The sequence below is a fragment of the Balaenoptera physalus genome (genome assembly GCF_965194825.1).
Source record: "Balaenoptera physalus genome assembly, chromosome: 1".
NCBI lineage: Eukaryota > Metazoa > Chordata > Mammalia > Artiodactyla > Balaenopteridae > Balaenoptera > Balaenoptera physalus.
The window spans coordinates 31,831,903-31,847,174 of record NC_138882.1 but is presented as its reverse complement, the minus strand read 5'-3'; the positions used below and the strand labels follow the sequence as shown (position 1 = coordinate 31,847,174).

Genomic DNA, 15,272 nt, shown 5'->3' with positions numbered 1-15,272 from the left:
TAGAAGAAATGGATACATTTTTAGAAATATACAATCTTCTAAGACTGAATCATGAAGAAATAGAAAATCTTAATAGACTGATTACTAGTAGGGAAATTAAAACAGTAATTTAAAAATCTCCCAACAAACAAAAGCCCACAACCAGTAGATTTTACTGGTGAAATCTACAAAACATTCAAAAATTTAATATCGATCCTTCTTAAATTCTTCCAAAAAATTGAAGAGAAAGGAAACCTTCCAAACACATTTCATAAAGCTGGCATTACCCTGATACCAAAATCAGACAAGGGCATCACAAGAAAGAAAGTTACAATCCAAAATCCTTGGTGAACATAGAAAATCATATGATCAACCTGATAGTTGCAGAAAAGCATTTGACAAAATTCAACATCAATTTATGCAAAAATGCTCAAGTAAGGGGGTATTGAGGGAATGTACCTCAACATAATAAAGGTCATATATGACAAACCCATAATTAACATCATACTGAACAGAGAAAAGCTGAAAACTTTTCCTCTAAGATCAGGAACAAGACAAGGATGTCTACTCTTGCCACTTTTATTCAACATTGTACTGAAGTCCTAGCCACAGCAGTTAGGCAAGAAAAATAAATAAAAGGTATCCAAATTGGATAGGAAGAAGTAAAACTGTCACTGTTTTCAGTTTACATGATACTATATATAGAAAATCCTAAGACTACACCAAAAAACTATTAGAACTAATAAATGAATTCTGTAAAGTTTCAGGATAAAGAATTAATATACAGAAATCTGTTGTGTTTCTATACACTACTAACAAACTATCAGAAAGATAAATGAAGAAAAGAATCCCATTTTCAATTGTATCAAAAAGATTAAAATACGTAGGAATAAATTTAACCAAGGAAGTGAAATACCTGTACACTGAGAACTATAAAACACTGAGGAAAGAAACTGAAGACACAAATAAATGGAAAGATATTCCATGCTCATGAATTGGAAGAATTAATATTGTTAAAATGCCCCTAATAGCCAAAGCAATCTACAGATTCAATGAAATCCCTATCAAAATTCCAAAGACATATTTTGTAGAACTAGAACAAATAATTCTAAAATTTGTATGGAACCACAAAGGATCCCAAATAGCAAAAACAAGCTTGAGAACAATGAACAAAACCTGAGGTGTCGAGCGTCCTGATTTCAAACTATACTACAAAGCTATATTAATCAAAACAGTATGGTATTGACACAAAAACAGACACACAGATAAATGGAACAGAATTGACAGTCCATAAATAAACCCACAAATATATGGTCAATTAATTTACTACCAAGGAGCCAAAAACATAAAAGAAAGAAATGACATTATCTTGGTGTCATGAAATGTCAAAAATGGTGTTGGAGAAACTAGACAGCCACATGTGAAAGAGCAAAACTAGATCACTATCTTATAGCATACATAAAAACTAATTCAAAATGGATTAAAGACTTGAGTGTAAGACCAGAAATCATAAAATTCCTAGAAGAAAACATAGGTGGTAAACTCACTGACATAGATCTCAGTGAAGTTTTGGTGGATCTGACCCCAAAGGAAAGGGACACAAAAGCAAAAAGAAACAAATGGGACTAGATCAAACTAAAAATCTTTTGCACAGTGAAGGAAACCATCATCAAAATGAAAAGGCAACCTACTGAATGGGAGAAGACATTTGCAAATCATATATCTGGTAAGTGTTAATATTCAAAATATATAAAGAATTCAATAACAAAAAATCTGATTAAAAATGGGCAGATGATCTGAGTAGTCATTTTTCCAAGAAGACATACAGATGTCCACAACAGGTACTTGAAAAAGATGCTCAACATCACCAATCATCATGGAAATGTAAATCAAAAACACAATGAGATATCACCTCACACCTGTCAGAATGGCTATTAGCAAAAAGATAATAAATAACAAATGTTGGCAAGGTTGTGGAGAAAAGGAAACCATTGTGCACTGTTGGTGTTAACTGATGCAGACACTATGAAAAACATTATGGAAGTTCCTCAAAAAATTAAAAATAGAACTACCATATGATTCAGCAATTCCCCTTGTGGGAATTTATCAAAAGGAAACAAAAACACTAACTCAAAAAGATATTTGCACCCCAATGTTCATTGCAGCATCATTTACAATAGCCAGGACATGGAAGCAGCCTAACTGTCCATCGTTGAATGAATGTAAAAGGAAAATTTGGTATGTATATGTAAATATATACTGGTGTTGAATTATGCAACCCCCTTCCCTCAGAAGTCCCTGAAGATCATGTAACCCTCTCCCCATCTCTAAATGGATCACCAGAACCTGCTCCCATACCAAAGCATTAGTCTTTTCTTCCAACTTGCCACAAAATTCTCTTTCAACAAATTATTGATCTAGAACTTCAAATGATCCCTAGAGTTCTTCAAACAACCACTTGACCATCAAATAAGCACAACATAGAAGGCTGGCATGGGTTTCTCTTTTATTTTTAAATATCTTCAGATAATTTATGAAGTTAAAATTAGACCTAGCTTTATAATAACTACTTATCTCTTCATGAGCAGTTCTAAAATGGTATGATTAAATTAATCATGCAACCACCAAAGTAGATGTCAGCTACATTCTTGATCATATTTAACTAGAATCATCTCCCAGATTGATTCATTTTCTGTGTGCAAAATCTGTTATATCTTCAGAACAATCATCAGTGCTTCTTTAAATACAGCACAGAATTTTTCACTCCATACCAACCAACCAAAAACTAATTTTTCAGCCTGTCATAAATATGACTAAAAAACATGAATGTTCTTTCCCAGATATAATTGAATTTATCTTTTTATATACCTTCTAATGAAGCTTTACAACCTCCTTAAACTGTTGAACAAGCAAATAAAATCAGTTTTTCATATACATTATAGCTAAAATGATATTTCTTGTATAAATTATAAACAATGAATGTTTCTTACTAGCATATTATACCTGTATATTTTCCCTGCTTCTCAGACTATTACTGAAGTACACTTTCAGTCTTAATTTGCAAAAGATATACTCTTTTGTATCTACTTGACCATTTTAGAAATGATATTCTTTGCAAATCAGTAGTTCCCTGGTTTTCTGTGATTGTGCCAGTGTTTTCTTAGCACTGGAGTCTTTTGTCTGGTGCTACAGTTTACAAAGTCAGGAATGGCACTGAGCTGAGGCTGAGAGGTAAAACTGTCAAGACCGTGGCTTCCTTTCCCAATAATTATCTCCTTTTTTCACCTAGTAATAATTTGATGCTGGCAGTAGCTGCTTCATCTTTACTTATTTGTTTTATTCCTGTTTAACTTGATAGAATAAGTATTTTAAAAGATCATATACCAAGTGATCAGGGGATGTACACAGACATTTTGTACAGAATTAGAAGTATATTTTCTGGTGGCACGGCCTTATAAAGTTAGCTCAAAATGAGTAAAAATAAAAACTTTGCATCTCCATGTACTATTATTTCTAAACCATTCTAAGGTGGTAATCACCAGAAGCAGGAGTAAAAGCCATATCAAATTTTTTTTTTAATTGAAGGGATAGTGTCTGTGTAGTTAGTGTATTGCCATCTTTCTCTATTATGTCATTGTCACTGTAATCCCAATTTTTATGTTATTTTCTTTTGATTTTTTTCAGCATCTTCTCTAAACAAAATAATCTCATTTTTATTTCAGTGATGTGAAATATTTGCCACACATGAAGGCTCTTACATGATATATTTTTAAAGTCACTAAATTCCTCACAATTCAGAGTATGCTCTAGGCAATGAAGAAGTGCGCTGGTAGAAACTGTTCTCAAATTGTGGACATTGGTTTGCGTTGCAGAATACACAAAATGTCCACCACAATAAATGAGTCCATGGCTGCAATAAGGGTATTAAAAACATAATGTAGGCATGATAAAAAATTGGAATTACAAATAACACTGTTTTCAAACCTCAAGCAAAAATGGAGTTAAGGCAAAATTATAAATTAATGAGATTTAGTTCTATGTGTTTTCAGAAGAGAAATTTCATTATTTCATAATCACTTGCTATAAATTATATGTATAATTATTTATGGACATGTGTACTGCTCATCCATTCTAACAGTCGCTAATCACCTGAATCAAATGTTATAAAATAGGATATTATATATTGAAAAAATTTAAAAGTAAATTAAATAAAATTTAGTTAAATATACATTGACTACCATAAAATCTGTATAAATGGGAAAAACATATTTAAATGTAATTATAATTTTTCAGGTTTGCTTGTTTGTCATGTTCCCTGAGAAAACATATTTCTTAAAACCACAAAGAAAATACTTTTATCGATGGGAAAATTATTTATTTACCTGGATCTTCTATGGTTAAGTTCTTTATTAACCATTGAACAATGTCTGACCCTGAAAAAAGAGAAAAAGAAAAACACATATATATATATATGAACATCTATTTATATATGTTAACCTTAAGAACTCAACATTTAGCACTCATAAGAGTAGGAATGTTTCTAATTGTTATAATAACGATTAAAGATCAGCCACATATGAAGTATTGAAAACAGAGCGTGAATACATTGTTTTTCTTCAGTGAGTCAAGGTGCAAACTTGTCAATTATTAAATATGAAATGTTTAAACATAAAGATTTAATATACTAGTAGTGGATAAAGTGATTCATTGATTTATTCATTTAATGAATGTTTATTGGGGGCCCACTATGTTTCAAGCACAATTCTTAGCATGGCATAACCAATACTTTATAAGATGATACCTGTCTCATTTCTGGTTTTCCGCATCCAGTCCCTGTATCTACTCTCAAGCCAACCCAAACTGGTTGTCAGTTTTTGGCAACAAATTTGTGTTGTTATAGTACTGTGTCTTTATAATACTATTTTCTTTGACTGAAAGGTCTTTCTGCTATTTTCAAGACACTCAAGATTCATTTACACAACAGAACTTCCCTTGACCATCACCTTTGGCAATGTGTGTGGAGAGCCGTAGGCTGGTCAAAAGGAAAGCAGGGCAGCCAACATTTCTACTGGGTTGTGATCCAAGATTGAAAGGATAAGGCCCTGAGCTAGTTCAGTGTACAAGTGAATTAGAACAAAATTAGACTTGTTCTAGGACCTTGTGACTAGGTCTGGGGTTGGCCAGTGGGAACATTAAGAGGACTCAAAGTTTACAGTCCAGGAGCATTAGGAATGAACGGAATGGTGAAAATATGAGCAGAAATGGGAGATTCAGAAAGAGGAGCTGATTTATCTGAGATGTTTATTTCTGTTTAATTTGGCTTTCAGCATAATTCATTTCTACATAAAACTGCAAAAAATATGTAATGTAAATAGTTACATATACTTAGTAAGCTGTATCAGGGCTGCATGAATGAAATTTTGTGTGAAACGAGATTCCATTTCTACCTCTCTTGGAGACTGGATACAGCTGTAGCTTACCCACCTGAGACCTGGCAAATGAGTGATATTAACAATGACCAAATAATTCTAGTTGCTTAAAGCAGAATAGTTCAAAATTAATTTCAAAATAAACTTGATCATCAAGCTTGACAATAATGTCCTAAAACTTATGAAAACAGTTACACCCAACATCGATTTCAATATGCATGCATTTTAAAAATATTAACTTCAAGTATTGAATGTAACTTGTATTCTTTTATAACTGTTCCTTTACAACTACTGTTGATTTAAATGCATTTGAGAGGATGGATTCACCTAGATCCTAAAGGAAGCTCTGAGGGAAGGAAGGAGGGGAAACCATTCATAAGAACACAGATGTGGAGCGGAGGAGAAGATGGCAGAAGAGTAAGATGCAGAGATCACCTTCCTCCCCACAGATACATCAGAAATATATCTACACGTGGAACTGCTCCTATAGAACACCCACTGAACGCTGGCAAAAGATGTCAGACCTCCCAAAAGGCAAGAAACTCCCCACGTACCTGGGTAGGGCAAAAGAAAAAAGAAATAACAGAGACAAAAGAATAGGGACGGGACCTGCACCAGTGGGAGGGAGCTATGAAGGAGGAAAGGTTTCCACACACTAGGAAGCCCCTTCGAGGGTGCAGACTGTGGGGGGTGGAGGGGGGAAGCTTCAGAGCCACGGAGGAGAGCGCAGCAACAGGGGTGTGGAGGGCAAAGCGGAGAGACTCCCACACAGAGGATCAGTGCAGACCAGCACTCGCCAGCCCGAGAGGCTTGTCTGCTCAACCACTGGGGCAGGCGGGGGCTGGGAGCTGAGGTTCGGGCTTTGGTCAGATCCCAGGGAGAGGACTGGGGTTGGCTGCGTGAACACAGCCTGAAGGGGGCTAGTGCACCACGGCTAGCCAGGAGGGAGTCCGGGAAAAGGTCTGGAGCTGCCAAACAGGCAAGAGACTTTTTCTTGGCTCTTTGTCTCCTGGTGCGCGAGGAGAGGGGATTCAGAGCGTCACCTAAACAAGCTCCAGAGACGGGCGCGAGCTGCGGCTATCAGCGCGGACCCCAGAGACGGGCATGAGACGCTAAGGCTGCTCCTGCAGCCACCAAGAAGCCTGTGTGTGAGCACAGGTCACTATCCACACCACCCCTCCCAGGAGCCTGTGCAGTCCGCCACTGCCAGGGTCCCATGATCCAGGGACAACTTCCCTGGGCGAACACACGGCGCGCCTCGGGCTGGTGCAACGTCACATGGGCCTCTGCCGCTGCAGGCTCGCCCCACATCTGTACCCCTCCCTCCCCCTGGCCTGAGTGAGCCAGAGCCCCTGAAGCAGCTGCTCCTTTAACCCCGTCCTGTCTGAGCGAAGAACAGATGCCCTCAGGCAACCTACACGCAGAGGCGGGTCCAAATCCAAAGCTGAACCCCGGGAGCTGTACGAACAAAGAAGAGAAAGGGAAATTTCTCCCAGCAGCCTCAGAAGCAGCGGATTAAAGCTCCACAATCAACTTGATGTACCCTGAATCTGTGGAATACCTGAATAGGCAATGAATCATCCCAAATTGAGGAGGCGGACTTTGGGAGCAAGGTATATTATTTTTTCCCCTTTTCCTCTTTTTGTGAGTGTGTATGTGTATGCTTCTGTGTGAGATTTTGTCTGTATAGCTTTGCTTTCACCATTTGTCCTAGGGTTCTGTCTGTCCGTTTTTTTTTTTTTTGACTTAACAAATTTTTTTTTCTTAATAATTTTTTTATTTTAATAACTTTATTTTATTTTATCTTTATTTTATTTTATTTTATCCTCTTTCTTTCTTTCTTTCTATTTTTTCTCCGTTTTATTTTGAGCCATGTGGATGAAAGGCTCTTGGTGCTCCAGCCAGGCGTCAGGGCTGTGCCTCTGAGGTGGGAGAGCCAACTTCAGGACACTGGTCCACAAGAGACCTCCCAGCTCCACGTAATACCAAATGGCGAAAATCTCCCAGAGATCTCCATCTCAACACCAAGACCCAGCTTCACTCAATGACCAGCAAGCTACAGTGCTGGAACCCTATGCCAAACAACTAGCAAGACAGGAACACAGCCCCATCCATTAGCAGAGAGGCTGCCTAAAATCATAATAAGGCCACAGACACCCCAAAACACACCACCAGACGTGGATCTGCCACCAGAAAGACAAGATCCAGCCTCATCCACCAGAACACAGGCACTAGTCTCCTCAACCAGGAAGCCTACACAACCCACTGAACCAACCTTAGCCACTGGGGATAGATACCAAAAACAACGGGAACTATGAACCTGCAGCCTGCGAAAAGGCGACCCCAAACACAGTACGATAAGCAAAATAAGAAGATAGAAAAACACACAGCAGATGAAGGAGCAAGGTAAAAACACACCAGACCTACCAAATGAAGAGGAAATAGGCAGTCTACCTGAAAAAGAATTCAGAATAATGATAGTAAAGATGATCCAAAATCTTGGAAATAGAATAGACAAAATGCAAGAAACATTTAACAAGGACGTAGAAGAACTAAAGAGGAACCAAGCAAAATGTTGTGTACAACACAATAAATGAAATTAAAAATACTCTAGAAGGGATCAATAGCAGAATAACTGAGGCAGAAGAACGGATAAGCGACCTGGAAGATAAAGTAGTGGAAATAACTACTGCAAAGCAGAATAAAGAAAAAAGAATGAAAAGAACTGAGGACAGTCTCAGAGACCTCTGGGACAACATTAATGCACCAACATTCGAATTACAGGGGTCCCAGAAGAAGAAGAGAAAAAGAAAGGGACTGAGAAAATATTTGAAGAGATTATAGTTGAAAACTTCCCTAATATGGGAAAGGAAATAGTTAATCAAGTCCTGGAAGCACAGAGAGTCCCATACAGGATAAATCCAAGAAACCAAGACACATATTAATCAAACTATCAAAAATTAAATATAAAGAAAACATATTAAAAGCAGCAAGGGAAAAACAACAAATAACACACAAGGGAATCCCCATAAGGTTAACAGCTGATCTTTCAGCAGAAACTCTGCAAGCCAGAAGGGAGGGGCAGGACATATTTAAAGTGATGAAGGAGAAAAACCTACAACCAAGATTACTCTACCCAACAAAGATGTCATTCAGAATTGATGGAGAAATTAAAACCTTTACAGGCAAGCAAAAGCTGAGAGAGTTCAGCACCACCAAACCAGCTTTACAACAAATGCGAAAGGAACTTCTCTAGGCAAGAAACACAAGAGAAGGAAAACACCTTCAATAACAAACCCAAAACATTTAAGAAAATGGGAATAGGAACATACATATCGATAATTACCTTAAATGTAAATGGATTAAGTGCTCCCACCAAAAGACACAGACTGGCTGAATGGATACAAAAACAAGACCCGTATGTATGCTGTCTACAAGAGACCCACTTCAGACCTAGGGACACACACAGACTGAAAGTGAAGGGATGGAAAAAGATATTCCATGCAAATGGAAATCAAAAGAAAGCTGGAGTAGCAATTCTCATATCAGACAAAATAGACTTTAAAATAAAGACTATTATAAGAGACAAAGAAGGACACTATATAATGATCAAGGGATTGATCCAAGAAGAAGATATAACAATTGTAAATATTTATGCACCCAACATAGGAGCACCTCAATAGATAAGGCAAATACTACTAGCCATAAAAGGGGAAATTGACAGTAACACAATCATAGTAGGGGACTTCAACACCCCACTTTCACCAAAAAAACAGATCATCCAAAATGAAAATAAATAAGGAAACACAAGCTTTAAATGATACATTAAACAAGATGGACTTAATTGATATTTATAGGACATTCCACCCAAAAACAACAGAATACACATTTTTCTCAAGTGCTCATGGAATATTCTCCAGGATAGATCATATCCTGGGTCACAAATCAAGCCTTGGTAAATTTAAGAAAATTGAAATCGTATCAAGTATCTTTTCCGACCACAATGCTATGAGACTAGATATCAATTACAGGAAAAGATCTGTAAAACATACAAACACATGGAGGCTACACAATACACTACTTAATAGTGAAGTGATCACTGAAGAAATCAAACGGGAAATCAAAAAATACCTAGAAACAAATGACAGTGGAGACAAGACGACCCAAAACCTGTGGGATGCAGCAAAAGCAGTTCTAAGAGGGAAGTTTATAGCAATACAAGCCTACCTCAAGAAACAGGAAACATCTCAAATAAACAACCTAACCTTGAACCTAAAGCAATTAGCAAGAGAAGAACAAAAAAACCCCAAAGTTAGCAGAAGGAAAGAAATCATAAAGATCAGATCAGAAATAAAAGAAAAAGAAATGAAGGAAACAATAGCAAAGATCAATAAAGCTAAAAGCTGGTTCTTTGAGAAGATAAACAAAATTGATAAAACATTAGCCAGAATCATCAAGAAAAAAAGCGAGAAGACTCAAATCAATAGAATTAGAAATGAAAAAGAAGAAATAACTACTGACACTGCAGTAATACAAAGGATCATGAGAGATTACTACAAGCAACTCTATGCCAATAAAATGGACAACCTGGAAGAAATGGACAGATTCTTAGAAATGCACAACCTGCAGAGACTGAACCAGGAAGAAATAGAAAATATGAACAGACCAATCACAAACACTGAAATTGAAACTGTGATTAAAAATCTTCCAACAAACAAAAGCCCAGGACCAGACGGCTTCACAGATGAATTCTTTCAAACATTTAGAGAAGAGCTAACACCTATCTTTCTCAAACTCTTCTAAAATATTGCAGAGGGAGGAACACTCCCCACCTCATTCTATGAGGCCACCATCACCCTGCTACCAAAACCAGACAAAGATTTCACAAAGAAAGAAAACTACAGGCCAATATCACTGATGAACATAGATGCAAAAATCCTCAACAAAATACTAGCAAAGAGAATCCAACAGCACATTAAAAGGATCATACACCATGATCAAGTGGGGTTTATTCCAGGAATGCAAGAATTCTTCAATATATGCAAATCAATCAACGTGATACACCATATTAACAAATTGAAGGAGAAAAACCATATGATCATCTCAATAGATGCAGAGAAAGCTTTCGACAAAATTCAACACCCATTTATGATAAAAGCCCTGCAGAAAGTAGGCATAGAGGGAACTTTCCTCAACATAATAAAGGCCATATATGACAAACCCACAGCCAACATTGCCCTCAATGGTGAAAAACTGAAACCATTTCCACTAAGATCAGGAACAAGACAAGGTTGCCCACTCTCACCACTATTATTCAACATAGTTTTGGAAGTTTTAGCCACAGCCATCAGAGAAGAAAAAGAAATAAAAGGAATCCAAATCAGAAAAGAAGTAAATCTGTCACTGTTTGTAGATGACATGATACTATACATAGAGAATCCTAAAGATGCTACCAGAAAACTACTAGAGCTAATCAATGAATTTGGTAAAGTAGCAAGATACAAAATTAATGCACATAAATCTCTTGCATTCCTATACACTAATGATGAAAAATCTGAACGTGAAAATAAGAAAACACTCCCGTTTACCATTGCAAAAAAAAGAATAAAATATCTAGGAATAAACCTACCTAAGGAGACAAAAGACCTGTATGCAGAAAATTATAAGACACTGATGAAAGAAATTAAAGATGATACAAATAGATGGAGAGATATACCATGTTCTTGGATTGGAAGAATCAACACTGTGAAAATGACTCTACTACACAAAGCAATCTACAGATTCAATGCAATCCCTATCAAACTACCACTGGCATTTTTCACAGAACTAGAACAAAAAATTTCACAATTTGTATGGAAACACAAAAGACCTCGAATAGCCAAAGCAATCTTGAGAATGAGAAATGGAGCTGCAGGAATCAGGTTCCCTGACTTCAGACTATACTACAAAGCTACAATAATCAAGACAGTATGGTACTGGCACAAAAACAGAAACACAGATCAATAGAACAGGATAGAAAGCCCAGAGATAAACCCACGAGCATATGGTCACCTTATCTTTGATAAAGGAGGCATGCATATACAGTGGAGAAAAGACAGCCTCTTCAATAAGTGGTGCTGGGAAAAGTGGACAGGTACATGTAAAAGTATGAAGTTAGAACACTCCCTAACACCATACACAAAAATAAACTCAAAATGGATTAAAGACCTAAATGTAAGGCCAGACACTATCAAACTCTTAGAGGAAAACGTAGGCAGAACACTCTATGACATAAATCACAGCAAGATCCTTTTTGACCCAGCTCCTAGAGAAATGGAAATAAAAACAAAAATAAACAAATGGACCTAATGAAACTTAAAAGCTTTTGCACAGCAACGGAAACCATAAAGAAGACCAAAAGACAACCCTCAGAATGGGAGAAAATATTTGCAAATGAATCAATTGGCAAAGGATTAATCTCCAAGATTTACAAGCAGCTCATGCAGCTCAATAACAAAAAAACAAACAACCCATTCCAAAAATGGGCAGAAGACCTAAATAGACATTTCTCCAAAGAAGATATACAGATTGCCAACAAACACATGAAAGAATGCTCAAGATCATTAATCATGAGAGAAATGCAAATCAAAACCACAATGAGATATCATCTCACACCGGTCAGAATGGCCATCATCAAAAAATCTACAAACAATAAATGCTGGAGAGGGTGTGGAGAAAAGGGAACACTCTTGCACTGTTGGTCGGAATGTAAATTGATACAGCCACTATGGAGAACAGTATGGAGGTTCCTTAAAAATCTAAAAATAGAACTACCATATGACCCAGCAATCCCAATACTGGGCATATACCTTGAGAAAACTGTAAGTCAAAAAGGGTCATGTACCAAAATGTTCATTGCAGCTCTATTTACAATAGTCAGGACATGGAAGCAACCTAAGTGTCCATCATTGGATGAATGGATAAAGAAGATGTGGCACATATATACAATGGAATATTACTCAGCCATAAAAAGAAACGAAATTGAGTTATTTGTAGTGAGGTGGATGGAGTTAGAGTCTGTCATACAGAGTGAAGTAAGTCAGAAAGAGAAAAACAAATACCATATGCTAACACATATATATGGAATCTAAGGGGAAAAAGAAAGGTCATGAAGAACCTAGTGGCAAGACGGGAATAAAGACACAGACCTACTAGAGAATGGACTTGAGGATATGGGGAGGGGGAGTAATGAGATGTGACAGGGTGAGAGAGTGGCATGGACATATATACACTCCCAAACATAAAATAGATAGCTAGTGGGAAGCAGCCGCATAGCACAGGGAGATAAGCTCTGTGCTTTGTGACCACCTAGAGGGGTGGGATAGGGAGGGTGGGAGGGAGGGAGATGCAAGAGGGAAAAGATATGGGACCATATGTATAGGTATAACTGATTCACTTTGTTATAAAGCAGAAACTAACACACCATTGTAAAGCAATTATACTCCAATAAAGATGTTAAAAAAAAAGCACTTGAAAGATGCTCCACATTGCTAATTATTAGAGAAACGCAAATGAAAACTACAGTGAGGTATCACATCATATCAGTCAGAATGGCCATCATCAAAAAGTTGACAAACAATAAATCCTGGAGAGGGTGTGGAGAAAAGGGAACCCTCTTACACTGTTGGTGGGAATGTAAATTGGGAGAACCCCTATGGAGAACAGTATGGAGGTTCCTTAAAAAACTAAAAATAGAACTACCATATAATCCAGCAATCCCACTCCTGGGCATATATTTGGACAAAACCATAGTTCAAAAAGGTACATGCACCCCAATATTCATTGCAGCAGTATTTGCAATAGCCAAAACATGTAAGCAAGCTAAATGTGCATCAACAAAGGAGTGGATAAAGAAGATGTGGTACATATATACAGTGGAATATTACTCAACCATAAAAAAGAACGAAATAATGCCATTTGCAGCAACTTGGATAGACCTAGAGATTGTAATACTGAGGAAAGTAAGTCAGAGAAAGACAAATATCATGTTATCCCTTATATATGGAATCTAAAAAAAAATTGGTACAAATGAGCTTATTTACAAAACAGAAATAGAGTCACAGATGTAGCAAACAAATGATTACCATGGGGAAAAACAGGGAGGGATAAAGTGGGAGATTGGGATTGCCATATACACACTACTATATATGAAATAGATAACTAATACGGACCTATTTGATAGCACAGGGAGATCTACTCAATATTCTGTAATGGCCTATATGGGAAAATAATCTAAAAAAAGAGTGGATATGTGTATATGTATAACTGATTCACTTTACTCTATACCTGAAACTAACACAACATTGTAAATCAACTATATTCCAATAAAAATTAAAAAAAAAATTCAGTTCCTCCCAGTCACACTAGCCACAATTCAAGTGCTTAATACCCTCATTTGGCTAGTGGCTACTGTATTGGAACTGCAGATATAGAACATTTACATCATTGCAGAAAGTCTAATGGATAGCACTTGTCCAGATACTACAGTATTACAAGAACAATTCTCTGAATATGTATGTGTTTTCACAGGCTAATCTTTACTTTTTCAAAATGAAATTAACATGTGAAAGTAAACAGCACAGGACCTAACACAATATAGACATACAGCAACAACAAAAATGTGTTAGTATCTCTTCCACTCAAGTTGGAAGGAACATTTCCATGAAGTAAGAGTAAGAAGAAAATCAAGGGAATTAAAAATAGTGCTCCAAAGTGAAAACAAGAGACGGAAGTTCAAATTAGCTTAGAGCAGAAGAAGAAAATTAGATAATTTTAAAGGTAGATGAGTAAGGATAAAAGCTTTCTAAACAAGATACAAAAGCAAGAAGCTAAAAAAAATTAATAAATGACTGATATGAAGTTTTAAAATTAAAAAATTCTCTACAAAAAAAAGGAAAGGCATATAAACAAAGTTTAAAAAAAAAGAACAATTGTGAAGTTTTTGTAATGAATTTGGAAAAGGAAGTATTTCTTCCATGTCTTCTTCTCAGCACTCATCATCTTGATGTTACATTTTATATTTATTAACACTAGATTTTATGGGTATTTGTTTTCATCCCCCATGAAGACAAGCATGTGATCTGCCTTGTTCATGACTGTATCTTCAGTGCCTCAAGTGGTTTGGGCATATGATAAGAATTCAATAAATGGTTGATGAATGGATGAATATAAATTTAAAACTTTGAGAAAATAACTATTAGATACCAGTAACCCAACAGCAAAGCAGGCAGATATATGAATAAGACATTCATTAAATATTAAATGGAAATAGTCCATATTAAATAATAAAACAATATATACATAAAATTTATACTCAACACATTGGCAAAATGAAAAAAAATGTTTCATAATACACCATTTTGAGGAAAGGATAGAGAACCAGAACTTTTATACACTAGTTAGAGTTCAGTCCCTTTGCAGGATAATTTTGTAAAATTTATTAAATTATAGCTATCACCTTAATAGCTCAGAAAATCTGCTATTTAAAAAATGTGCCCTATTGCTATACAAGTGCATAAAGATATAAACACACATAAAGATATTCACACACAAATATACTCATTTCAGCATTGTTTGCAATTACCCCCCCCCCGCCCCAAATAAAGTGTCTCTACAACCTGATATTCTGGTGTTTTGAGCAAGTGAGTCCACTTTCCTGAGTGTCAACCTCACTCTTAAAAAATAACTTTAGTGAGGAGGATAACAGAATCCCATAAAGTGTTTTTGTTTTGACAAGCGATTCTGAGTTTGCATCAAAACATAACTACTACAAAAACAGTACCCAATTCTAATTCATGAAGGCGTTCTCCCTGCTACTCCTGCACC

The 15,272-nt window shown here is 36.4% G+C and overlaps 1 protein-coding gene across 7 annotated transcripts in view; it reads right to left on the bottom strand.

Moving 5' to 3' along the window:
- The window catches only part of RGS7 (regulator of G protein signaling 7), a 552,379-nt gene that overhangs the window by 181,750 nt on the left and 355,357 nt on the right, over nucleotides 1–15,272 (bottom strand). For 5 of the 7 annotated variants that reach the window (XM_082470546.1, XM_082470549.1, XM_082470547.1 and 2 more), the window contains exon 4: nucleotides 4,362–4,412. The exons of the other annotated variants lie outside the window; for them this stretch is intronic. In XM_082470546.1, the coding sequence (XP_082326672.1) occupies nucleotides 4,362–4,412 (51 nt within the window). The remainder of the gene's footprint in view (nucleotides 1–4,361; nucleotides 4,413–15,272) is intronic. 7 annotated transcript variants of the gene reach the window in all.